Source organism: Podarcis pityusensis (genome assembly GCF_964106645.2).
Source record: "Podarcis pityusensis genome assembly, chromosome: 8".
In the NCBI taxonomy this organism is placed as follows: domain Eukaryota; kingdom Metazoa; phylum Chordata; class Lepidosauria; order Squamata; family Lacertidae; genus Podarcis; species Podarcis pityusensis.
This window is the reverse complement of record NC_138033.1, coordinates 26,355,899-26,383,110: the sequence shown is the minus strand read 5'-3', so window position 1 is coordinate 26,383,110 and position 27,212 is coordinate 26,355,899. Positions and strand designations below refer to the sequence as shown.

Here is a 27,212-nt window from a genome sequence, read left to right as displayed (position 1 = left end):
AAGACGGCCAAGTCACCTCACTACACCAACTCTGCTAAAAAGAGCAAGACAGCCTGCTTATTCAGTGATAGGTGGCTTTTTTGAGACAATGAAAGTAACATGAGGGAATAGGCACGCGTCAGTCTTTGAATCAGCTGAAAGTCTGATGATCATTAGACTTCCAATTCTCCCACAGGCTGCCAACAGCACTAATAGCAACCTCTTCCCAGTTTTCCCCCACAACCCAACAGCCTGGATACATAACAGAACCCCATTGTTATATAATGCAAAGGGATGAAGGCGGGGTTTGAATTGTCTATATAGGAACGGACCCGTAAGCAGCTGCTTAAGCCGGAATCCATGTGAGAACTTGTTTATTTTCCTGCATTCAGAAATTCCAATACCACTTCTTTCTTTTAAAAACAAAGATGCCTGCGAGACTTCGCATTCTCTTTAACACCTCACCCAACATTTGCAAGCCCTGGCTTGCTTTGCCTCTCCCTGTACTCAAACGTTTGGTTCCATATTTTAAAGTTGTGAAACACTCTTTTTTTAAAAAAAGCCATATACACTGGCTGACCGACGCTCTTTTTCCAAGCAAGGTACACACACCCCGCCAGCAATGGAAAGATCCACAGGCTGATTGCCCCATTTTATAGCCCTAAATCCAGAAGGGGAAAAAAAATATCACGCCCATTTTAGAAGAAAAACTGGTCTCCCCACCCGCGCTCCCTCCTGTTAGAAAAGCTCCCTGATCGCCCCATAGTTTAAACTGACCAACTTTTCTACCAAGATGTTAAAAAGTTTGAGGCGGTAAAAGCTTGCAGACTAATCCTATGCACGTTTACTCTGGAGCAAGTCCTCGTGAGCTGTGTGGGGTTTATTCCGAAGTGTAGCCAAGCTGCAAAGGAAACCGTGATCCTGTGCACACTTGCTCGAGAGTAGGTGCCGCCTGATGTCTTTGGGACTTACTTCTAAAGCAAAGCTTGCATAGGATCGGGGAGCAAAAGAAACTGCCCCCACCCACCCACCTTAACTCAAAAGCGCGCGCACTTTCCTCAGTTCCTTTAAACGCCTCCCGGACTCGCGTTGCATTATGCAAATAATTGCTCCCCGCAGAAATCTCTCATCCCCGGTTTGGTTCTATTACTACACAGTCCCGTCGCACTGGGCATCTTGTCCCTTGAAAGGCGGGGGACCCCCATTTTCTCACTCCGGTGCCCCCCCCCCACTCCTCTTACCGATCGCCAGCAGCTTCTTCCTGAGGATACTCGTCTGAAAGCGCCGAAGGAAGAGCAAAGAGAGAGAGGCGCCGACCCAGCCTAGCCGGGCAAGGCCGCCCCTCTGCGGCAACAGCCGCCTCTCCCCAAGAGACCCGCCTCGTCTGTTTTGCTTTTTCCCACGCAGCTGCAGGCAGAAACCAAACAGAAGCGCCGCCGAAGACTTCGGACCAACGAGGCGCTGCGCCCCCTGGAGGTTGCAGCCGACACCCGAAAGTAGCGCCGGGCGGGAGAAAGGCGCGGGGGGGACGACCCCAATGCGGAAGCTGCAGGAAGGGGACGTGCATGCTGCGTTTCCCTCCCTCAGACGCCGGGGGAAGATGCATGTGGGGAATCCCGGGAAGCGCAGCTTTTCTCGCCTCATGTGCCAAAAATTTCATCCTCTGTACAGTTATTAAAGGCAGAGGAGCCCTGTTCTCCGTGTCCTTATCCCCAATCGCCTCTGTTTCAAAACATGAGCTGCCATAAGGCATGGTGGAGATAAACTGACATGGTCCAGTGAAGGCTTCCTCAACCTCGGCCCTCCAAATGCTTTTGGCCTACAACTCCCATGATCCCTAGCTAGCAGGACCAGTGGTCAGGGATGATGGGAATTGTAGTCTCAAAAAACATCTAGCAGGCGAGGTTGAGGAAGCCTGGTCCAATGCCTGCCAACCCATTGGACTCTGCACTAGGATCCTGCACTGTTCCTCTAGGCCCTGGGCAGCTTCTTTCCGCTTTATGTTTACATGGACCCCAATGGGAAGCAGCAAAGAATCATAGAATTGTAGAGTAGGAAGGGACCCCAAGGGCCATCGAGTCCAACCCCCTGCAATGCAGGAATTCTGCCCACCACCATCCTTGAGTGGGCTCCAACCACTAACCTGCCTTACCACAAATTCACCAGTATAGGGTCTCCCAGAAAATGACTGCTTTGCTTCTCATTGGTTTCTGCTGTTGCATCACTCTGTGTCAACTTATCCACACCCATGGGCGTAGCCAAGAGGGGGCAGGGGGTAGCTGCCCCTCTCCAAATCAATAAAAATACATAGCTAACTGAAGTGCTGCCCTCCCCCACAAATCCTGGCTACACCCACGTCCAGACCCACTGTTTTTCTCTCCCCCTAGACTAACTGCAAGGTTTGTCAAGGAAAGCTAAACCAGGAGCCCAGGTTCAGACAACACACTAAACCAAATCGTACCTTAGCACAACAGCAAAGGACCAGGGAACAAAGCAGCCACAGTCATCTTTCATAGATCCTATGCTTTCATGCCAAGACAGGTGTGGAAGAGTTCTGGGGCACAGACCAAATTAGGCCCAGCACAAACCCCAAGTAGGTTCAGGAGGCCTTGTTCCCTAAACTACACTCACTTGACTCAAACCAGTCATCATGAATGGAGTAAATGCATGGCTGAAAGACCTACTTGTGTGAAAAACTTTACACAGCCAATCCCTGCAGAAAACATTTTTGCCCAACTCAGGTCTAACAAAGTCCCATGCCGCGCGTTTCCCGTGCCCAACACCCAGTAGGCTGTTTGGGAAATGCTGCACAAGGGACATCAACCTTTTGATCCACCCAACGGCTAATTTAGTCCTCCCCCTACCCCATGGCAAAGCCATTATGGGAAAAATCATACTATTAAGTATGAGTTTCACTTCTTCTGAGTTTTATGCTCTCAAACATTGCTTACCTACATTTATGTGCTACAACCGTTTGAATATAAATGTGTACTGCATACTGGTAATCTTATTTGCCCAGTTTGGAATTCATTGATATTTTACTAGACTAGATAGCAAGCTAAATCTGAAGTACTGAATAATGCAAAATCTGTGTTACAAGTCCAAATGGCTGCTAGCTAAGGCACACTAAGCTGTATTTAGTGTTGGACCATATGCACAGCTATTAATCATTTAGAAGTTTTGAAAACTTCTCAATAGTCTTCCACCACCCACAGTACACACCTTTAATATTTTTTATTTATATAGTCTTTCATCAAAGTTCTCAGGGTGGTTCACAAAATAAAAATTCTTATTCATTGGGGTAGAGAATTAAGCGACTGCTTATTTGCCCCATTAAGTTTTAAAGCCCTGTTGTGCTTTTTTCAGAGCAGCCTCTCCTGCATGCCTGGCTCATCCCTTCAGAATAGCAGCTGCATTGTGCTATTATATTTGTTGTTGTTGTTTAGTCTTTTAGTCGTGTCTGACTCTTTGTGACCCCATGGACCAGAGCACGCCAGGCACTCCTGTCTTCCACTGCCTCCTGCAGTTTGGTCAGACTCATGCCGGTAGCTTCAAGAACACTGTCCAACCATCTCGTCCTCTGTCGTCCCCTTCTCCTTGTGCCCTCCATCTTTCCCAACATCAGGGTCTTTTCCAGGGAGTCTAGTCTTCTCATGAGGTGGCCAAAGTATTCGAGTCTCAACTATAGTAAATAGTTATATTTACTATACATTAATTTACCCATTTCTAGTCTCTGCACTCAGGACTTGACAGCGGAAATTACCAGAAAGGCATGTCAACTGGTATGTTTCTTCATCATTACCTTGTGAACTTTGGTATCAAACTAACTTTCTACCTGCACAAGGTCTGTTAAGCAAGATATTTCCATCTGGTGCATAGCTAGAGGACAAGTGATGCAAAATACTGAATTATTCCAGACTATGGGAGAGTTTGTGTACCTCCAGACTTGCCACTATTATCCAATTGAAAGTTCTAAGGAGCCATTAGCAACAGAACAGGGACAAGACTATCCTGGATGCACTTACCTCAAGTTCCATTGAGGTAAGCAGGAATGCACTGAGGCCCTATTTCTCCAAGAAAACTTGGGATATGTTTTAAGAATACTTCCCAGTTAGCAATTACACACATTCAGCATTCATTTTTCTCCGCCCCCGCCCCCCATTTTAAAGCATCACAAGCGCTTTCGGTGGCAAGGTATTTACTATCTATAGAAGAAGAAATTTGGATTTGATATCCCGCCTTTCACTCCCCTTCTGGAGTCTCAAAGCGGCCAACATTCTCCTTTCCCTTCCTCCCCCACAACAAACACTCTGTGAGATGAGTGGGGCTGAGAGACTTCAAAGAAGTGTGACTGGCCCAAGGTCGCCCAGCAGCTGCATGTGGAGGAGCGGAGACGCGAACCCGGTTCCCCAGATTACAAGACTACCGAAAAGAAACCAATTTAGTTATGTCTATTTATTGATGGCTGACTAAATCTAATAGGTTACAGAGTAATGTTTATATGTTGATGTAATGAGCAAGTTGACCAAGCACACATCTGTACAGAGACATGGACAGGAAGCAATTTCGCATTTATGCCATTAAAATACAGCTTGAATAACCTGGTACCAGTCACACTACTTATGAAACATTCCAGAAGCTTGGGGGGGGGGGGTTGGGGGAGAAAAGATCTGTTAAGTGGCTCTCATCAAAGTAGGTTGGTTATGAACACAGTACTAGCTAGGTTGGGCGTTCTCCGTACTGCAAGTGAAGAAAAGCCATCTATTCTTTAAAGTATTTGTAATTTATTTTCTGAATTAAGTATTGTGCCTGCAGTAGTTGTTTGTGCACTGAACTGTTAAGTATTTATTACAAGCCCATACTTCAGAATGGAATATTGAATTCCATACTGGGACTATGTAGTTACATTTTTTGCCACATGGGGGAGTTGCTCCAACTGGCAAATACATTTTACAACACTAAGATACAAAACAAGCACTATTTGGCAGACACTATCTTTCAGATCATTGTTTTGCTATCATTCCCCACACCCAACTCCCAAAACCAATTTAAGGCTCTACAATGCAATCATTTTACAAGATCCACAAGTTCCCTTTTAAAAGTATTAAGTCTGTATGTTTCAACAATAAAGTCTCTTTAATATCCAGCACCACCTAAGCTTTCTCTTATCCCAAGCACTATACTTGAACCTAGAGCAGTTTGCAAAAATGGCGACTTTGGAGCTTGAGGGTTGTATGGACACCCCAAAATTTTAAATGAAACTTAAAAACTAACAGGCAAATGCTTTAGAAGTCAGATCACAGTCACGTTAACAAGAAGTTATTTGTTACAAAGTGCAAGCCTATCCAGGGAGGGAGATGGTTCTTAATTGTTTAACAAACCACCAGCTGACAACTGCTGAGGTGCAAGACAAAGCTCTTATTGTGAAACTGGGACAATAGGCAACAACTAAGGAAGCTGGCTACTGTGAAACATCACTAGCCATTGGATATATTGCTTGCAAGCATTTTTTGTTCTTTATTGCATCAAAATGTTCTAGCCATAGCTATGCCCAAGTTACATATTTAGTCATGCTAGTCTCAGAAACAGTCACCTGTGATAACAGCACTGTGCAGCTTTTATTAAGTCACTTGGTTACAGTAATATGTTTAAAACCGACAGATTCTGAAGTGTAACAGATTCAGCATGAGCATTACACTACATATTTCTTTCACAAATATGTCAGAGCTGAATACAGCACTAGCCATCAATCCAGGAACAAATGCACTGGAATAGAAGAAATGCAACAAGATAGCTACACTGGAAAGACAACATTTTAGAAAAAGAGTGAACATGAAAAGGGCTCCCCTCTAGCTCCCCAAAGCATGTGTACAGTTGGATCTAACTATACAGCTCTACATCAGTTTTCTAGAAACTTAACAAAAACACTGGCCAATACAGTCTTTGGATATTTAGACAAAGGGGAGAAAGTCAGTTTCCAGGATGAAGTCAGTCGCTTTCGTTGTCACCAGATTCTTTCCCCCCTTCTTTGTTCTTCCGTACTTCTTCAATATGCTTGTCCTGGTAAAGCAAGAGTTAAGAAAGTGAGATAGAACCTGGTTCTTCAGAGGTTTTACTGCTACCAAAACTGTTTTGTTTCTATAAACACAATGCAAAGTCTGGACTAAAATAAAACTTACAATTTGCAGTTTCTGCGGAGCATATCCTGGGGTTTTACACAGTGATGCACTCAAGCAGATTGGCACCCTATAGTTTAATGACTTGAGAAGCATGGTTTTCATCCCAACAGGTTAACATTTAAGCTTCATGCAGCCAAAAAAAATCCACCCATCCAGTTTTTAAGTACCTCCAGCTCTGTGCAGTTCTCATTTATCAAAAGCATTCTTTAAACTCTACCACTAAATACCTATTCAACACAGTATTTAACACAGGGACAAAACAAAGAACTAACTTCAGCTATTTTGTTTTAGTCAAATGTTAGGGAAGTGGTTATCAGTAGAAACCTGTATGTATTAACTGTCTATTTGTTGACTTGGTCTTACCTTATTGCTACTTAGGAAGTCCTGTGATTCCAATAGTTCATTCCCTTCAAAATTAAATAATTATGTACAAATTCTGAGCAGTTAGGTGTTAATTTTTATTTTTTCAACCAAGGTCTACTGTTCCTAGTTTGTAAATGTCACTGGTGGTCCAAGTTCATATTCCATTATTTTATAGAGAATCTTAAATACCAGACTTACTTTCTCTCTCAAGCGCTCCAGTTTAGCAGCCATTTGTGCTTCTCTGTTCTCTTTGATAGCTTCCATTTTGTGGGTCAACTTTTCCTCTGCCATTTTGCTGAAGTTGTTATTTTCTTCAATTGCCTTCTGCAGCACCTCTTTCTCGTGCTCTCGTTTTTCAGCTAGCTGCTTCAACACTTCAGCTTCATGGGACTAGAATATAGATCCATTCCATGTTTAGTTGAGAGTGGTCTGTATGCAATTACAGTTGTTGGGCTGTGTTAAGTATCATCTGAGTCATTGATAGTGGCCTCAGTCTACTAGCAGCTAAGCTAGTTCCAAATCAGGGCAGACATGGAATAGACAAGTGTGTCTCCCCTATTTGTCTTGGAATCTCTTTCTCCACTTCCAGTATACTTAAATTCAAACAGAACTGCAGCAATTCTATTTGAACTATTAATCTTTATCTAATCCTCAATTTATTATAACTATTAAGGTGCTGTAACATCCAGTTTGAGGCATTTTTCATGGGCTACGGCATTCCTAATGGTAAATTCTATAAACTGGCTACCATTTCAAGTATACACTTGTGCACAATGTAGTGTAGTATTTAGAACTAGAAAAATAATGTTTACCTTGCGCCTTTCTTCTGCTGCTTCTAGCTTCCTTTGAATTTCTTCCAGTGAGAGATCTTTTTTCTTTGGAGGAGAGAGGGGAAACTCTGGAACAGCTTCTTTTGAAGGAGGGCCAAGTATCAATTCAAATGCCTGTCCAGAAGCACGTTTTTCTAGTTCTTTCACCTGAATGTCTAGAAGAGACATTGTAAGTAATAGTTAGTATCCTTGAGCCACATCATGCTAATACACACTTCTGCTTAAAAGTGCCCTCAAGCTCAAGGAAGCAAATCAAATTTCAAGTCTGCATTTGCAGTACAAACTTTATAACCTGTTTGACTAGTTAATTGAGGCTCCCACTTCCCTCCACATCATTAAGTGTTGTTTGAGGTCCCTGGGGGCCTATAATGGAATACAAAGTACCTCCACAAAGGCACAATCCCTGTTTCCTTGAAAACAACAAATCAAGTTTGAAAGTGCCTTATGTTTTAATACAAGCATTTGCTAAATATTCACACTTAAGACCTGTACAGTTATTCTACCATCAATATTTGGGCACCTACAGCAAAATTTAGTTTCACACATAGTCAAACTACAATAAAAACACCATTTGAGGACAGTTATAGACATTTTAATAGTTGTCACAGGATGTAGGTATGAACCTTAGTTATATCGCACCTGACAAGAACACTATCATTCAAGCCTAGACGTCATCTGTGCTTTTCAGTATGTGTAATATAACTGTAACACTGGCAGGTTAATGCTGATGCGATTGAAAAAATTATAATGCATTTTAATATACATTTTACTGATGTTTAAGTATTAAGTAACTTAGAATGCTTTTAATTTATTAAAAATTTATCTTGAGACATCATTACGTATATCTGGATAGCTCAGTTGGTAGAGCATGGTGCTGATAATGGTAAGGTTGCAGGTTTGACCCCTGTATGGGACAGCTGTATATTCCTTCATTGCAGGGGGTTGGACTAGATGATCCTCAGGGTCCCATGATTCTAACACAAGTATTAGTAGATAAAGTAGCACTTACCAGAAGACGCCATGGCTGAAGTAGATTCCAAAATAATTTGCTGCAGGAACTCCAATAGGTGAGCACTAAGAAGATGGAAATATTAGATAGATAGTATCATTACATAAGTGTTAGGACTTGAACTTCTCTATTCAGTGTTTTCCTTCTACCAGTTTCTAGTCCTTATTTAGGTTTGGATGACATGCAAAACAACACATCTGGAAAAAAGAAACCAATCTGCTATACATAGTAAATATCTAGAATGATGTACTCTGAATTAAGTTATGTCCTCAGATCAGCCCTACCCCCCAACACTAAGGATCCACCACTGTTAACTCATATTATTCAAAACTGTATTAAAATAAATTAATCAATATTCTACAACACAATCTTGGTGCTTTACTGGAGCGAAGCAGACCAGTCTTACACTGCATTACCGATATACACAATAAAACAGGGGCTGGTCCTGTATCTAAAGCTAGGTGAATATGAATAGTTTTCAAATTACATGTGTCCATTTCAAACATCCTGTTATTTATGCCTGGGATTAACAATTCTGTGCCCCAAGCTCTTAAGTAGATAGTGGGCAACCAGAAGTGCAAGTATTTTGTAAGAAGGTACATCAGATTTTCCTACCAGCTAGTCAAATGAAGGCACCTAAGGCTAGATAGATTGCTAGAGTGCAGGCTGCTTGGGCACCAAGAAGTTTGATAACAGCACCTGAGAATTGTATTGCCTCCCCCTCCTCCAGCTATATCCAAGGGTACCATAAGACACTATGGTTTGAAATTTATTTCCAGCAACGAATACTAATCCACTGGGCAGATGTGCTCCATCTGTCCCTTCAACATTGATTAAAAGCAATCAAAGCCTTACATATATGCTACTAGATTCACTAAAACCCTCCCTCAGGAGCCTCAGAAGGATGACATATTTCCTTTTTATCTGCTAACCTAGGATTGGTATGCGCCATTGTTCTTGCTACCTCGAGACACAAAGGGTAGCTCACTATAATCGAGATCTAGAACCGTTTGTGCTAAACCCAGTATTAACAAAGCAAGGCGGCATACATTAAATAAATCCGAGCCTTGCCCTAACCTCTTCTCTTCCGCCCCTGACCTCTTGAGATAATACCTAATTAAATGTAGCACAATGGCACCCATATGTATGTTTGTATTCCCAGGCAAACAAAGCTCTTTTGCGGGGAGGAGGAGAAGAAATAAAACACGCACAATAGCAAAAAGCTGGGGTTCTTAAGGGGCACCTCTTCTGCGATCAGGCTGAAAAACCAAAGGCTAGCAACAACGCCCAAGATCTGAAAGCAGGGGTGGGTGGTTTCGAAAAAAGCCCTCACTGGCTTTCTACTACATACTATGGGGCGGGACCAGGAGAAAATACTCACAGCCAATAAGGATCAGAGATAATGCAAGATAGTGGAAGGGGGAAAAGATGGAGGAGGGGGAGAGAAAATGAAGAGCGGCGCCTGCCTCGAAGCCCCGCCCACCCCACGCGCCATTCTAGAACCGCACCGAATTCAAACAGCCCGAGAGCGCGCGCGCGCGCGCTTCCACCCTCAGCAAAAAAAAAAAAATTAAAAAAAAATTGAGGGGGAGGGAGGGAAGAATCTGAGCTATAACGGTAACATCCGGGCACCTGCGGCTCGCGCGTTCCTCCACCCTCCCCTCTTCGGCGCGCCAAAACAATCCCGAGCGAGACGGCGTCGCACACAAAAAAAAACCCGCCTCAGCCGCGAGCGCGCGGGCCGCTTTCCTCTCCGTCTATTTGGGCTCGGGGCTTCTTCTCGCTTTCCTCCCGCTGCACGCGGGGTCTCTTCTCTTTCCCGCCCTCTCCCACCTTTTTCCTGTGTCACATTTCAGCCTCTCACGCCGCTTGAGGAACGCGCCTGCCGCCCCCTCCCTTTAATCCCCGTTGGCGGGCGCGACAAGGTGGCGGCAGTGGTGGCAGCTTCGACAGCAATAGCGGCGCCGCCCCTTTCCCTCCAACAATAGACGGGCTACTCCTGTCAAGAAGAAAACCAGAGGACGGGGAAAGGGAGCGGGCGCCGCCAGTCCGTTCAGGAACTGGGGTGGGGGCGCGAGCGAACAATAGCTTCCGCGAGGAGAGCACGCGCCCCTTCTGCCTTCCTCACTCGCGGTCCTTTGTCCCCCGCTCCTACCCGCTGGTCACCACCCACTCGCTTAAAAAGCAGCAGCAGCCCACTCAGGTGACAAAGCAACGGAGCCGTCTTAGACAAAAGCGGATTTTTCAGAGACCCCGCCCGAGAACCCCCCTTCGCCCCTCTTCCCCAACAACGCACTCCGCTGCCGCCCTACTAAACGAAGCCCCATTTGCCCCTCGCAGTGAAGGACCAACCGCTCGTTATCGCCGGCCCCGCCTCGGATTCAAACCAGCTTCTTAGGCAACCCACCTGCTCCTGTCACTGCGGCGGCTACACACAGACTCAGCTCCTAACCGCCCAGCGCTCCCCACAAAAGCGGCAAACAAAGGCACGTGACCTGCATCGGCCACGCCCCCTATTGGCTGAGAAAGGCGGCACGTGCCGCGCAGCGGGGAGGGGGAGAAAACGAGGGGAGCGTTCTCTTTCTCTCTAGCCCCTTCTATTGTGATGGCATGATGGGAAATGTAGTGCAGGGGAGTGTCTCTGGGTGCAATAAAAGTTTTTTGGGTTTTTTTAAGACGGGTGGATGGAGGCAATATATGGGAAATTGGCAGGCTCTTGGTTTCCTTCTCCAACTTCCGTGCAACCTTTGTGGGCGTCGCGGTCCATTCCTTGCCTGGGGCAACAGAAGAGTGCCCCTTTGTTCTCATTCTCCCTCCTGTCTCCGCTGCTTACATGTCAATCATTTGACCTTAGAATAGACGAAAACGCCCTCCCTCCGCAAAAAACCCGAGGTCTAATCACACTCCCTTCTACTCAAAAAGGCCTTGCAGCCCCTGCATGTGGCCCTTTAACTCTCAAGCAAGCTTCACTGAGCTCAATGTAGCTTACTCTCTAATAAGATGTTTATGTAAGCTTCAACTTTCAACTCATGCCTGAACATGCTTACCTGAATTCACTGGGTCTTGCACCACCATAAGACTGCAAGTGTGTAGTGTTAGGATTATAGTCCTAAAAACAAACTTAGTTGGTCTCTAAGGTGGTACTGGACAATTTTTTAATTTATTTTGACTGCGTCAGACCAACAATCACACCAGTCTTTAATTAAGCAGTTCCACCTCCTTTAGATGAAGTTATTTGGTACCTCACTTGATGATCAAGAGCTCATTTCGGTGGAATCTGGCCATATAACAGAATATAGGATGTCAAAATCTGCTAAAAGGAAACTGAGAAGGAAGCTTTAAAATGTGGGTGAGGAACTTGTGGCCCTCCAGTTGTTGAACTTCAACCACTGTCAACTTCAGCCAGCATAGCCAATGGCCAGGGATGGTGGAACCCTGAGCCCAATGGCAAGACCTGGAAGGCCACAGGTCACCTACACAGATTTAAACAAAATGAAACCTCAAAATATACCGAACAAATTAAGTACTTAACCCAAGGTACCACTGTACTGTAGATGTGTTAGTCTTTAAGATGACCCAGTACAGTACTCTAAGATGTCTGCATTCTGGTTAAATCATTCCTACATCCCTTCTCTGGAACTGCAGTTCTGTGCAATATATAGCACATCTACCCTACATCTTTAAATTAAACCCATTTGGAAATTGTTTTAATTCACTGGTAGAACCCTAGCCATACACTATAGTTAGAAAAATAAACATGTGCACACAGCTCAACCAATCCTGTTTCCTAGTGTAAGGAAACAAACTACAGAGTGGTTGGCTTAGTGTTAACATATGAACCAGCATTCATGGGTTATTTTAATCACATACAAACGATGAACAATCAAGGAGGTTGGGGGGGGGGAATCACAAGTGCTGGTTTGCATGTAACATTAAACCAGCTGTGCCATGGTTTGCTTCTCTAGAAAGAGAGCAGCAAAGCAGAGTGCCCTTGAGCTGCACACACTGGCTAATTTCCCTAACCATGGTTCACAGCCAACATTATGTTTGAATGATGTCACTTTCACATCTTTTGAACAAAGAAGTCGGATACACGTTAGCTCAGGAAGACTGCAGAGCCAATTCTAGCCCACTTCACGGAACTACAGTCCCCAGGATTCCTTACGAGAAATGGCAGTGAAACAGGCTTCAAGCTGATTTAAGTTTGTCACACAGCCAAGCCCCAGAATCTACATTTAGTTTGGAAATAGCCATTTTCTGCTTTTTTAAAACCTACGAACAACATTCTGACCATTTTCCTGATTGACACTGAAGCAGCTTCTCCTGTGCTGTTTGTGTGCATGGGTTAACTGTATTCCCTGGAGAACCTCTGCCTCATTATTTTCCAGCAGGTGTCCTCGACATATTTGGAGGTCTGCAACAATAGGAAGTGAGTCTGTTAGTCACACCCTGGAGGCTCTTTGCATATCGGCAGTTCCTCCATTTGGTACATTCTCTGATAGAAGTTCATAAATTACGGCTAATTCAGAGGAGCATTGTTAGAGTTCATTTACTAATGTCTGTAAAATGCTGGCAGATGCTTTAGTGGAAGCTGCTATAAAAATACTAATTATAAACTAAAAACCACTCACGTGTGTTACCATAAATTGTATGCTGTAACTTTAACGAGGATGAAATATACAAATTAGACATCAAATAATAAAATGCAACTGCTATATCAAAAATGTACAGTCCTCAACACATATTTTGTTAATCTTTTAGCTGATTTATTTTTATTTTTTTCTGGCAGAAACGAGAGAGAGACCATGACACATCCAGAAATAAGGCATGTTTAAATCACATTGATTTCAGTGGGGGAAAGTTCCCATTAAACTCACTGTGGCTCTAACTTCTAGGTGTGCACAGGATCAGCATATTTACTCCTTGCCTTACCTCCAAGGAGCTTCAAAATGTACCGGTACATGGTTCTGCCCCCTCCACTTTTTATCTTCAAAGCAGCCCCATGAGGCAATTAGGCTAAGAAACAGCGACTGACCCAAGGTTACCCAGTTAGCTTCATGGGGGTGGGGATTGGAATCCTGGTGTCTCAGGCATAGCTGTCAAATTTTCCCTTTTCTTGCAAGGAATCCTATTCGGAATAAGGGAATTTCCCTTTAAAAAAGGGAAACGTTGACAGCTATGGTCTCAGGTTGTAGTTTAACACTACATGGTACCTATATCAAGGCCTGTGCAGAGCTTGTCTGAGGCCTGGGACAAGAGTCTTGTTAGAATAAAGTTATAAACTCAAACGAGTTTATAACTGGTCCCTGGTCCCATTTTTAAACATAGCACTGGGTGCTTGGGATTAATTCTGTAAATTTCTCATGCCACATACCTAAACAGCAAATCTATGCAGGTTACTCAGAAGTAAGTCCAACTATGCTCAGTGGAACATGTCCCAAGTAAGTGTTGCAAAGGATGCAGCCCCAATTCCCTGCCCCTTCTCAAGAGTTCAACACAGAAACCATTCCAAACGTCTCCTCTTTCTTCTCTGATTAGTTTTGTAGCCACAGGTGTGTGCGCCTTATCCCTGTTTATTGGTAGAATTAAAAGCATGCTGGCAGTATCTTATCCAATTGCTTACTAAGGCCACATTATTATTATTATTATTATTATTTATTAAATTTGTATATCACAGGCAGTTCACAACATAAAAATACAAAATGAAAACACAATAAAATAAAAACAGAAGCAAAACAAACCAATAGCGCACCCCCCCCCCCCACTGACACATAGAATGTTAATCAGCCTAACACCTGGTTGAAGAGAAACATTTTCACCTGGCACCTAAAGATGTGTAATTAAGGTGCTGGGCGAGCCTCCCTGGGGAGAGCATTTCACAAATGGGGAGCCACTGTCTCTGTTAGGTGGTGATGATTCCTCAACCCATTAAATCCCATTTTGAGACCATTTCTGGCTATTGGCTTGCCTCTGTCCCATCCCAAATGTCATAACTATCTGAAATATATCATGCTTCAGTTCATCTCAATATTGTAGGGGATTGCTTTCTGCTGGGGTGACAACTTTGCAGGAAAAAATCCTACTAGTATGCCGCTATGCCTTTAGCAGCAGCATCATAAGCAAGAATTCACAGGTGAAAACTTTGCAGCACAGAGATAAGCTGAAACACTGGTTAATGCCTGTAGAGTTAAATACATAGTTAAAGGTTGGTTTACAAATCTGACAACCTTATGGCTTCCAATTGTCTCAAAACAATAGTCTTCCTCCCCCCCCCCCCCCATCTCCCAGGCTTGACAAAATGATCAGAGACAAAGCACTAGTTGCTGAACACTCCCTTTAGAGCACTCGGGACAAATGTCCCATTTATTCAGTAGGTGGCTGGGCTGGATCCACAATTCACATAAGCCAAATGCTTGAACTGAAGCCCATTTAGTGCTGTCTGGGCTGTGGAATGGTAAGAGGACCGTAGATAAAGCATATACATAAATGATCTGTATGGGTTTTTATTGTTAAGCTATTCTGCCTTTTTCTCCATCTGTCCCCATCTCAAATACTGAATATCTACCTACCTAAACACATGAGTGTGCACACTCAGGCACAGCACTCTCAAAGGTTTGGTTTCCTACTGGTAATGGATGGGTTTTTATGACCTTTTCATTTAAATCACAGTAGAAATCAATATACATGTCAAGGACAAATGACCATGGACTAACTGCACCAGTGGTGATAAAACCAAGCCCTTATTTTCTGAGCTCTTGCCTTACATTACCCATGAACTGAGCTATATCAAGAGGACCCTGATGTGTTACGTATCTCTACTTTTAAAAAGCACAACGATTTCTGCACATGAATTTCTAGATTAGAGTGGGTTAATATTGTGACAAGCAACAATAGATCCTTCAAAACACACATTACCTTAAAGCTGGGTTGTTTTTTCTCCTCCCAATCGGATGTCTGTTTCCATGGAAACAAGCATCTGGCAGCCAAACATGGGTAGATTTTTCAGACTGAATAATCAGCAGTAGATGTTTTTTTCAAGCAGATGTTTACAACCCGAAAGACTCCGCGGTATTTTTGATGTGGTTCAGCTTCTTGACCCCTTGATGAAGATTTCTATGCTAGAAATAACCATAATTAATTAAGTTCTGTGGTGTTTAACGTGCTGTGTTTGCAGTTCAAACCCTCCCTAGTTTTACACGTTGTTCGTCGTTCTAAACCAGTCTTCACCAACTGGGGCTGATGGGAGTTGAAGTCCAAAATATGGGGGAGCACCAGGTTGGAAATGGGTGTTCTAAACATTCTGCTAAAGCAGGAATGGGAAATCTGGGGCCCCCGAGATGTTGTTGGACTAGAATTCTTAACTTTAACCACTGGTTGTGCCAGTTGAGGCTCATGGGAGTTGGAATCTGCAGGGCTACACATTCCCCAACTCTCATCTACGAAAACAGCCGAGAGATTTTTAAAAAGAACTTCTAGCATTAAAAAGTTTTCAGCACCAGTCAAAAAACATAGAGAGGGAGCATATAGGATCTCTGAGAACTGAGCTCCATAAGTGCAGTGGCACCATTGACATCACCCTATCATTTGATACCCTTTAAATCAGCTTTTGCTAACCTGGTACAACTCCCATCAACCCTTAGGCCCCTTGACTGCAACAACATCTGTAGGACCACAGGTTCTCTATCTCTAGCCTATTGCTTGTCAGTTATTCCAGTGCCTTGACATTCATTGGCCAGAATGATGGAAGGTGGAAATAAGTTTTTTTTTTTTTTTTTTAGAAAGCTACTGGGCAGAATAGCCTGCACAATGTCCCTAAGAGCTGCATGAGGCAAATGGTCTAGAGGCTTACTTTTCCTGATTGCAAATTCTAGGAAGCGAACTAGAATAACCTTGCAGGACCAGACCTTTACTGTTCCCCAGTGGCCAGTGGCGTAGCGTGGGTGGTGCAGGGGGGGCCGGCCGCACCGGGCGCAACATCTGGGGGTTAGGGTTAGGGGGCGCAAATCCACGGGTTAGGGGGCGCAAATTACTTGCCTTGCCCCGGGTGCTGACAACCCACGCTACGCCACTGCCAGTGGCACAGATTACAGCCCTGTATCCTACCTCTATTTTAGGTATGGGTGAATCAGTCAATTTCAGTTTCTCATCTGTCCAATCTTAAGTTCAGTTGTTCATATTTCCACATCAGTTTGCACTTTAAATAAAATTCTGGTGAAAATTCATCAGCATTTTAGTGCAGGTTTTTCTGAATATACATGTTTGAGTACAATTTTGCTAAATATGCACATTTTGAAAGCAATTTCCCCTATAATAATGCATTTTGTATGTTATTTTCACTAAAATGTGCATTTTTATGCATACTTTACCTCAATTTTGAAGAATGATTGTCTTTCAGTTCTCATATTTTGGAAATTGCAAATTAGGTAGATTTGCCTTTAAATGTGAATTGAATCACATTTCTCTCCCATACCTACCATCTACCCCAACTCAACAGATGTTGAATAAAATATAGATTTAGATTTCTTTCTTTTGACCCATCTGGGAAAATTATAAAGTTTGGAGGCATCAAGAAGACCCTCACAACTTCTAGTGACAGTTTAACTAACTAACTAACTAACTAACTAACTAACTAACTCTCTCTCTCACTATATATATATATATATATATATATATATATATATATTCAGATAGTCTAGAATTAAAATTGCATTATTATTAATTGTGATGTTGATGAACAAGACAGGAGGGGGTGCAAATAACCAAAATACCCCTTCAACTCCATTGTCCAACAGCAAGTGAGATAATTATGCAGCTCACAGAGAAACAGAACACAGAAGGGCTTTTATTTTTGATCAAGGTAAAAATATCTATAGAGAACAAAATTAATCTGTGAGTGAGAGGAGGGTGTGCATGTGTGAGAGACAGAGAAAATGTGCAAAGCTGTTTAAGCGTCCAAGCTGCATTTTTCCTACCAGCAGCAAACCTGTGTCTAGTCTTTTTGATATTGCAAGCCACATATTCAAATAGATTTAATATTAGATTTGCCAAGTCAGGACCATCCTAGACCCTAAGATTTCAGGGCCCATACCTGAGACCTAAGGGTGGCCCCTGGTGATGACACAGGGGCAGGCCCTGGATATAGAGGTTGTTGTTGTTATATTTTCTATACCATCCTTCATTGAAAGAGCACAGGGTGGTTTACAATATAAAAAACCCAAAATGCATACCATAGTAACAAACAAAAACAATACCCCCCCGCCCATACAGTTTCAAAGCAATACCTGGCATCAGGTCCATACAGATGTGAGAGCAGCCGGGTACACATACCCCAGGTGCTGCTTAAGGACCTGTCAAACTTATGCTGTCTTGCCAACAACAAGACTCCCACCCTGGGCCTCAGACAAGCTCTGCACTAGCCTGGCAGGCAGCTCTCCAGCCAGCAAAACAGTGGGCGAAGGCCAGTGGTGTAGCGTGGGTTGTCAGCACCCGGGGCAAGGCAAGTAATTTGCGCCCCCTAACCCGTGGAGCCAGGTAGGGGCAGAGAGCTGCGAGTGCGACCCCCCCAGATGTTGCGCCCGGTGCAGCCGGCCCCCCCTGCACCCCCACGCTACGCCACTGGCGAAGGCAATAGGCCAATAGCTGTGGCAGGTGGCCTGAGGCCAAAGCACTGATCTGCCGCACCACCTGCTCTGCCACCTGAAGCAAGGGGCTCCCTTTGTTACAGTTATCCAACCCGTACCCTCTTTACGGGGCTGACACAGGAATAGCAGAGATAGCTGCCCCGACACATTGAGTTGGGCCTAAAAACCGAGACTTAGTGCTTGTGCAGATTGTAAAAAAATGGTTGAACCTTCACTTTAGCACTTTGAACTAGTTCTAATCCACCACCAGCAGTGTCATGTTTACATGTGATGTGCATGTGTTTGATAGAGAGCCGGGTGCGCATAGTTTAATTATGACAAGATGTGGGGACAGCCACCAACTCGGCTTTAAAAGGCGATTAGTCAGCTTTGTGGAGTATAAGACTATCAGCGGCCTCTAGGCACGATAGTTCATATGCTATCTTTGAATGCCAGTCACTTGGAAACAACAGCCAGATGATCTCACATCCTGCTTGTGGGCTTCCCATAGGCACTTGCTTGGCTACTGTGGGATGCAGAGATGCTGGGCTAGATGGGCCTCCGGCCTGATCCAGCAGGGGTCTTCTTAGGCTCATAATTACTGAAAACCCTGGGAGAGAGGCAGTGCACGTCCCACACAGGACAAAAAATACAAACAGGAAAGGTTCATAAAATAGTTAGGCTTTGTTGCAAGAGATGGAAGGGCATTGCTTCTCACTACACCCCTTCCCCTACCCCTTCTAAAAGGGCTTTGTGGCAGTGTCTTTGCTTGAGTGGTATTGATGGGGACTGCTCAGCTACAAAAAAGTGGATTACGGTAAATCTGTGAAGGATATCACAGTAACACAGTATGGGCATGAAGCGGGAAAGCTGCAGGGCTGGCGTTAGGGGCAGCATAACCTAGAAACAGCCAAGGCTCCTTCCTCATCAGAAGACATACCACTGACCTCTGGTGGCCCTGCAGCCTTGCTGTTTCCCCCGTCTCCTTTGCTGCCACTTCCTGCTCACCTCACCTCACCTGCCCTCTCTAAGTAACCGAGCAGTGACAGGAGTGAGAAGGATCAGCAGCCTCTGCTTGCCTCCTCCCACCGTCCTGGGCCCACAGAAAGAGGGCAAGTAGTGGAGGAGGAGCCTTTTTAAGGAGGGGGACACAAATGGTATCCTCCTCAAGGTTATTCCCCACCCCAATCTGGAACCAGCACTGGTAGCTTGTGTCCTTATGATCAGCAATGTGGCAGGAATGGTCTTTGGACCAATAATGTTTGTATAACTGCTTTGCAGTCAGTACTCCTAACTGGAACAACCTTGTTAGCTGGAGAAAGACGCTGACTTCCCCCAGAACCACATATACATGGTTTAAGCACCAGGGAAATGCCTGATTCATGAACTGGAAGCATCTTCTTAATGGAATATTCCTGGATCTTATGCAACAAATGAGTAACAACCATGCAATCGACTGAATGTCTGGGAAGTAGGTGTTTAAAGTGGCAAGAAGAAATGCACATCACAGTCTCCAACAACCTCCACTTTGTGACATATTTTGCTAAACACACATTGATGCAGAGTCATTGTAACGTAGTAGTTAAGAGTGTCAGACTAGCACCTGGGACACCAGGGTTCATATCCTCAGTCTGCCATCAAGCTCGCTGGGTGACTTTGGACCCGTCTCAGTGTCTCAGCCTAACCTACTTCCCAGAGTTGTTCCTTGGAGGAAAGGCCGGATAGAAATGTAATAAATACATCAACAGTATTTGAATAGTAAGAACAGGGGTGAGAAACAGCCCACAATAGTTAAATCAGGGATGGGAAACAAAAGACTGTTCAGGCCTCACTGTCTGGCCCCCAGGACACCCGAAGAGCCACAACTCCTCCCCAGGCCTCCCCCTAGGCCAATATGGAGTAAAATGCAAATATCCAAACATATTATTTCTTATATTTTTTATTCAAAGTCATTAGAAACACAGTTCCTCAAGGTGTTGCGGCTTACACCTCTTCCTTAGAGGTCTCTCGCCATTCTTGAGCAAGCTTTGCTACTTGTGCATTGCCAAAGAAGAGGAAATAAATCACCAGAAAACAAGACAAAGGAAGACACAGATTTGCATTAGTTATTTTCACCAATATATTCACTTTTATGCATGCTTTCCTTTAATATAAAACCTTTGTTGTAAACAGTTTAGTTGGAGAACAGTATCACAAAATTAAGAGAAGTGCTAATTTCAGAGGACGGTGTGTTTAGGTTCTCACATTGTCTTGGGAAGTGTGAATTATGTAAGTTCACCTTTAAATGAGAACTGAATTGAATTTCTTCCCCAACCTTAGCTTAGAGGTGTGGGAGGGGGCTGGAAGAGCTGAATGAACTATCGGCCTGAATTCGCATAAGGCAATTTTGTATGTTTGTAAGAGCTTAGTGCTCTGAAGGGTCTGTCTTAGATCCCCCTGATCTAAGTGCCTGTTTCCCCATGCCAAATTGAATTAATCTGTATAAAAGCCAGCCCCCTATCCACATACAGCATATAGTTGCTTCTGTGCTTTGTCGCAGCAATGGCTGAAGGAAAAAATGCAGCTTGTAGGGCAGCTGTTCAGGGACATATCAGTCCCTTAAGAAGAAGATTTATGTAATCACAGAACCTTCCCAGATTCATAGAGGACCACCTCCTGCTTCTGCCATATATGGTGTGCTTATGTAAACCCCAACATTTGCTTGACTGTTATGTTCAGGATACCTATATTAAAGATGGATAGCTGCTTCTCCCCCAGTCTTCAGATCACCTCTGCCTTCGCCTCCACGTATCACTGCCTCCATGGAGTCCCATGAAATTTCTAGGCCAAGTGTAGAAAACAACTGTTTTGGGTCCCAAAATAACCAATCTGCTCATTGTACATCAGGCTTCTGCTCTCTAATAACCAAACAGCTGCTGTGAGGAGGGGGATTTCTCTCCCCCTCAGCCTGCATCATAGCTGACATGAAATGCACTAATTGGATTTCAAAAGTGTCAGGAACAGCTCCCTCACCTTGGATCTAGAGCAAAGACAATGTGATTCTTGACAACCCGCAGCATAGCGATGCAATGCGGAAGAACCATAAAATATTCAACACATACAGAAAAAGAGATAGTGTGTTCCAATCAGATATTTGCTTTTGCTCTTTGAAACAGAAATAGAATGAACTAAAAGCATTGGGTGAAGCACTAATTATTCCCCAGTCTCTAATTAGTCTTTGGGATTCAACAAAGTAGGCTCAGGCATAACAGAAGCAGCAATATCCTTTGTATTATTAACACCACCTTGCGATGAGATGGTTAAACGTACACCTATGATACAAGAAACCAGGGCCTCAGTGGGAGGAGTTCTTACATGGAATCCCTCTTAGGTGGCATGTCCTTTGTAAGCAAGATCATTTGCAGTATTGATCGGTGGTGGTGGAAATTAGCTACCGATCCTGCTGCTTTGATTAAAACGAGAAACCATAAACTGCTTGGCTTCTGATTAGCAAAGCAGTTGTTCGGGAGGTCAAAACCCAGCAAACAGACCACAGCATCCATCTCTTACTATGAGTAAGCCATTCACTGCATGGCAGAAATATACTGTTAACAAGAGCCATTGAGTGAAAGGTAATGGGGCAACAAAGAAAAATAAGAAGTACAAAATGAGCTGGATCTTGCAGACAAAAAGTCACTCTGTAAACTCAGGCTTGTATTCAGTGAAGTTCTACTCAGAGCAGACCTACTGCATTTAATAGATCCAAATTAGTATTGCCCATTAACTTCAATGGGTCTACTGTGAGTAGGAATAACACTGGACACAGCATTCAGTTCTAAGATATAAAATGTATGCTATATAAGTCTTTTTTAAGTGCCACAGTTATCAAGCTATACACATAAGATTTTGGGATAGAAACAACAACGGGTGCTCCCTATTTTTAAAAACATAAAAATTGCTGTTACTGCAATCTGTCCCTAAAAGAAGTTCTTGGTGGCTTGAACCAGAGGTGGATTTAGGGGAGCGTGACTGGTTCGGGCAAACTAGGTGCAGAGCCTCAGGGACACTGCAGTGGGCACTGCAACTATGATTTCAAATGGAGCACAAGGGGGGACGTGGGATTCTGGTGTTGCCCAGGGTGCCGCTTTAATTTGAGCCCCAAAGTCCACCATTGCTTAGAAATGCTTCCTTAATGGTTCTTGGTACCCAGTTGCTACTGGCTAGCTGCTGGACATCCCTATCAGACAGGATGTGAACTAAGGGTATATTCACATTAGCAATTTGAAAATGTGAGGTGGTTTGCCTTCTGCTGTATTTTTGACATCGCTTTCTCCTGATGCTGTTCACACCAGAGTGGGGATGTTCTCACCAGAGGATTTCTTTCCCTGTGCTGAACCCCAATTCAATTATGTTTTCATCTGTGCATGTGCAAAAAGCTGCCTGAACTATTCTCACTGCAATGGAGCCATGACTTTGGTTTTTGAATCACATGGAAGTTTAAAAAAATATATATATATATATTTAAAGAGTGCATCACAGAGGGATATTTCTCTTAAAGCCACTAGATTCAGATGGATTGTGGTTAACGCCGTGTGATTGTGGTTAACCTCAATTAAAAAAAACAGTGGTGGGAGCATGCTGGAGCTGCAGTAAAGAATAATTAGAACATACTCTAAGACTAGCCGCTCTGTATAGGTATGGCAAGAAAGCTGGGAGTTGGCATGTAGCCAGAGAAAGAAAGGAGAGTTTGGGTTATGCAGTTGGCTTTGTGGCTTCCAAGGTGTGCCATTTCCTTTTGGAGAAATCTATAAAGCATCAAGATGGCTTCAACTATACTCTCTTATGCTCAATTTGCATAATGCAAATAAGGAAATGTTGTGGAGGAGGAAAACACCCTGTAAATCTCCAATACTTTCTTACAGGGAAACTGTACTTGAAAATTCATACCACTGAAGAAAATAGAAAACTTCAGCTGTATGTTGCAGCCTGTGGTGTTGAAGGTTAGTGGGCTAAAATAAAAGACCCTTTTCTTTTTTCTCTCTCAACATGGTGTTCTCTATTAACCCTACACAGCTTACCTCCTGGCAGAGTTAGGGCTGCAGCAAAATTGGGGTCACCAGCTGCTTAGTGGCACAATTTAGCGTGCTCATTACATTAGTGATCTAAGCTTTATATGTTTTGGGTCTGCTGTATCTCTGGGAACACCTCTTCCTTTACCAGTCTTCCAGTTTTTAAGATCTCAATGGGAGGCTCAGTTATGTGAAGACTTCACAGAGAAAGAAAGAGAAAGAGGGAGACAGAACGGTCTCTCGCTTTCACTTCTGAGGGCAGGGGACAAAACTCACCAACAATGGCCCTTTAAAACAGGGACGGGGGACCGGATTTGGCCACTGGGTCAGTTCCTTATCTCTCTCAGTTTCCTGTGGGCCAGGTTTGATGTCACAATGATGTCATGTGACCTGTTTTTGCCAGGTCGGTCGATTGTCAGATCTTGCATTGTGCTGTGCAAGTCAGTAACATCTTAACTGCCCTGCAGCTGACATCATGTAAGAACATAAGAATTTGTATTATACTGAGTTAGATCATTGGTCCATATAGCTCAGTATTGGCTGCACTATTCTTCAACTTTGGGTCCCCAGATACTGTTGAATACAACTCCCATATTCCCCAGCCCATGGCAGGGATGATGGGAATTGTAGCCCAACATCATCTGGGGATCCAAGCTTATAGAACAACAGTGTTTCACTGAGAATTTCTCCTAATATAGACTTTTCCATGCAATTTCCCCTGATGCAGACTTTTTTCAAAGCAACTGCCCGATATGTTGCTTTTATGTATTTTCCACAAATTTATGAATTATGTACACTTTACCCCAATATATGTATTTTTATATACATTACTTTGTTGGAGAACTACACTGCAAAATTTGGAGAAGAGTGAATTTCAAAGGATGGCTGTGTTTCAGTTGCATATTGTTTCGGAAAGGGCAAAATAGGTAGGTTCACCTTTAAATGGGACCAAAATCAAATTTATCCACCATCCCTAACAGAGGTAAGTCTGTGGGTGGAGACTAAAATTCTCCTATGAATGCCTTCTCATTGCAGTGTCAGAAAGCTCTGCTGACAAAGTTCCTCCAACAATGCTCCCGCGGTAGTAGCAGCTGAAAAATGATCACGTTGAGTGCAGATCAGGGCAGGCCTTGGATCTTTCAAACAAGGGAGGCAAGCTGTGCTCGCCTTGAACCTGGTGCCATTATATTCCCAATAACTGAAATCTATTAAGGTAGGTGTGGGTGTAAAGCAGAATATAAGTATTTTAAATAAATATAAAATCAAGGCATCAAGGCTCTTATTCACATAGTTGAAAGCATTAGAACAAGCACAGTATCAACTGTATTAAAAATGTATCCATATACAAAAAGGAGAAATGTCATATCTATAATTCCTTTTTCAGCAGCTACAAATCTTCATGCTACAGATTTGTCCTTTTTTGCAGCATCAAATATACTGTCCAGAAATTTCAGTTATTTTCAAGGGGACTGCATAGCACTAAATGAATACAAGGCCTTCATTTTAACAAAAAGCAGATTGCTTTCTTCCCTACATAGTGCCTCCAAACAGTTTTTTATTTTTGGAGCCTGTTAAACACACTCAACTGTCTCTTCCCCAGCTCTTTTCTGTATAGATAACCTCTTCTAAGAGTCACACATTTACAGCTCCAATAACGATTTTTATTCTTTTAAACTACCCTCTCCACCAATTAAAAGCTGCTTCAGAATGTGCTGGTGTTGCAGTCTCCACAATAAATCCATTTCTGTATAGCCATCATTTCCACCCTATCTTCTTTTATCTCCATCTCACATCGCATGGGAAGAAGATATGCAGGGGCGCTTCTGGCCTGTGCCAGTAAGGAGGGCTTTTAGCATCTCTGTTGGAGGCATCGTCTAATCTAATGCATCATTATAACAAACACAGCTGGGGAACGCTAATGCTTGCATATTGTGCACCACACAGTACTTTGTTCTTCTTGTTTTGTGTTGCATCCCACAGACATTTTAGCACTGGAATATTGTTAGCGGCCAGATGAGTTAGCTTCGAGACTCACCTCTTGAATTCACATTGATCGCTCCTCACACACATGTGCTCTTCTGCAGTTGCAGGCATTGACACATGTGAAGGGCCTTAGCTCAGTGGTGGAGCAACTGCCTTGCATGCAGAAGAGCAACGGGGGAAGGGCTGCACTTGGTGTCTTAGCCTGCTCTCTGCCACCTTCCTCCTAGGCCTGCTGCAGCTGCAGCTTTGGTGTTGCTGGGACATCGCCAAGCCTGTCAAGGAGTGCCAGCCACTGGTCCCACTGGGAGCTCGCCAAGCTGAGAGGACAAACGCAGAGACTGACGAGCAGGCAACCTTCATGAGGAGCGGCCACTGCAGGAGTGCAGCAAAGTCTGCCTGTTGCCTCCCATACGGCACCCGCAAGGAGGTTGTGGGGGGAATCCTTGCCTTGCCTTGGGCACTGCCAATGCATGTTACGCCACTACTGCTGCTGCCCATCAGTATAGACAATAATAAGCTGGATAGGTCAATGGTCTGAGTCAGTATAAGGCAGTTTCCTCTGTTCCTGTGATGCCTTGGTCCAGGCATGGCCAAACTTGGCCCTCCGATGTTTTGGGACTACAACTCCCATCATCCCTAGCTAACAGGACCAGTGGTCAGGGATGAGGGGAACTCTAGTCCCAAAACATCTGGAGGGCCAAGTTTGGCCATGCCTGCCTTAGTCCATAGGTGAAGTCTTTAACATGTGCATATGTAGGTTGAACTAACAGTGATAATGGCTCAACCAGATTTGTGGTGGTGGTCTTACATCTTCCGACTGTGGCAACCAAATAAGATGATTTTTTTTTTAGATGAGCCAATAAAATGTAGTAAGTGGATTCCCAAGTCTTAGCTAGAAATGTCTGATGTGGTAGCATAAAAGCAACGTGGGGGAAGTATGGATGAGTGAAAGCAGAATAGTTAGATCTTTAATACAGGTACTTTAATATATTTACAGTTATTTAATTGTTAACAATTAGAAACGGCAAACCAGGTAGCATTCCATCTGTTTCTAATTAGTAACAGAAGAATTGGTTATTGTTAAAAGGAAGAAATCAAACGCAATGATACCAAATGAGTAATACCTAGTGCAGTACTTTGTGGGAAAGTAGGAGATATTACTGAATCACTGGAATTCATATTGTTATAAAATCTTTTTCAACTTATTATTATTATTAAAAATTATCCCAAGGTCCCAGAGCAGGTTACAACAATTAAAACACAACATTAAAAACAGGGTTTTTGGGTTTTTGCTATCCCTTAAGTATTCCTTTATTTTATGTGTTTCTTTGTGTTAAAAACGTTAAAAACGGACCCATACTCATCTGGATCTTTTCATTGCTCAAGCAACTGTCGCAGACACTATACATCCTGAAAGTGTGATCGCATATATAGGGTTGCCATATTTTGAAGAGCAAAAAAAAGGACACATTTGCCGGCATCTGGGATGGGGAGGGGGTGCGGGAGCAGGCACATTGTACAATGTCCCTTCAAAATATAAAAAAACAAGGACTGCTCCTTTCCTGCATCATGTAAAACTCACACAATATATATATGTTTTGCACTTGGTCATCTAGTACTGTGTATGCAAAATAAAAAGTAGCCCACTCACACAAACACCCCCCCCCCCAGACATTTTGGAAAATTCAAAAAACCCACCCGGACAGAAATTTTACTCCTGAGAAAGAGGACATGTCCTGGAAAAAAGAGGACGATGGCAACCCCTTGTTATAACATAATGAGCACAAATAATAATGAACACTCAATAAAAAGGACGTTTGGAGGAGCCCAGTACGAAGGGGTTTGTTGTCTTACCAGAATATGAAACAGCTGGCCACAATAGGGTACACGTTAGTCCTTTTGGCTTACACATTCAGCAGGAGGAAACTGATACCTGGCACTGTCCGTTTGGGGCCATCCCATGCCATCTGATCTGCTGGGCACAGTCTTCCGCCACCATCTTTCAGCCTCCTCCCCTGCATCTGCTGTCTGTCTCTATGGCAACAGGGGCAAAGGCCTCATCCACTGGGCTCTGCAGCTAGGCCTCAGCCTCCAACTTGCACAGTGTTTTCCTCTCAGATCAGCTTTTGCTAGTCTCTTATCAGCAGATGGCCAGAAGCAGAGCAGGTCACTTTATGGAGTGCCTAGTCTAATTTCCATTA

At 43.7% G+C, this 27,212-nt stretch overlaps 2 protein-coding genes and 1 long non-coding RNA gene across 8 annotated transcripts in view; all 3 read right to left on the bottom strand.

Annotated features, from left to right (window-relative positions):
- The window catches only part of LOC308483200 (membrane progestin receptor alpha-like), a 30,249-nt gene extending 28,502 nt beyond the window's left edge, over positions 1-1,747 (bottom strand). For 2 of the 3 annotated variants that reach the window (XM_081016799.1, XM_081016800.1), the window contains exon 1: positions 1,221-1,747. In XM_081016799.1, the coding sequence (XP_080872925.1) occupies positions 1,221-1,732 (512 nt within the window). In that variant the 5' untranslated portion in view covers positions 1,733-1,747. The remainder of the gene's footprint in view (positions 1-1,220) is intronic. The other variant, XM_081016801.1, reaches the window with a different exon arrangement.
- Positions 1,748-5,578: 3,831 nt separating this feature from the next.
- On the bottom strand, positions 5,579-27,006 carry STMN1 (stathmin 1; the record flags this gene model as incomplete). Of its 4 annotated transcripts, XM_081017709.1 has the most annotated exons (6): positions 5,579-6,039; positions 6,720-6,911; positions 7,334-7,506; positions 8,361-8,425; positions 15,276-15,478; positions 26,866-27,006. In XM_081017709.1, 4 exons carry the CDS (start codon positions 8,371-8,373, stop codon positions 5,968-5,970), a joined length of 450 nt encoding a protein of 149 aa, XP_080873835.1. In that variant the 3' UTR covers positions 5,579-5,967. The 4 variants fall into 4 exon arrangements, with proteins under 4 accessions (XP_080873835.1, XP_080873834.1, XP_080873833.1 ...); XM_081017708.1 differs by lacking the exon at positions 15,276-15,478 and having other exon boundaries at positions 26,945-26,988; XM_081017707.1 differs by lacking the exons at positions 15,276-15,478; positions 26,866-27,006 and adding an exon at positions 10,768-11,183.
- On the bottom strand, positions 15,383-17,687 carry LOC308483645. Its single transcript, XR_013989742.1, has 2 exons — positions 16,425-17,687; positions 15,383-16,269 (listed from the first exon to the last, which is right to left on the bottom strand). It is a non-coding gene; the product is annotated as an uncharacterized lncRNA (long non-coding RNA).
- Positions 27,007-27,212: the final 206 nt, after the last annotated feature.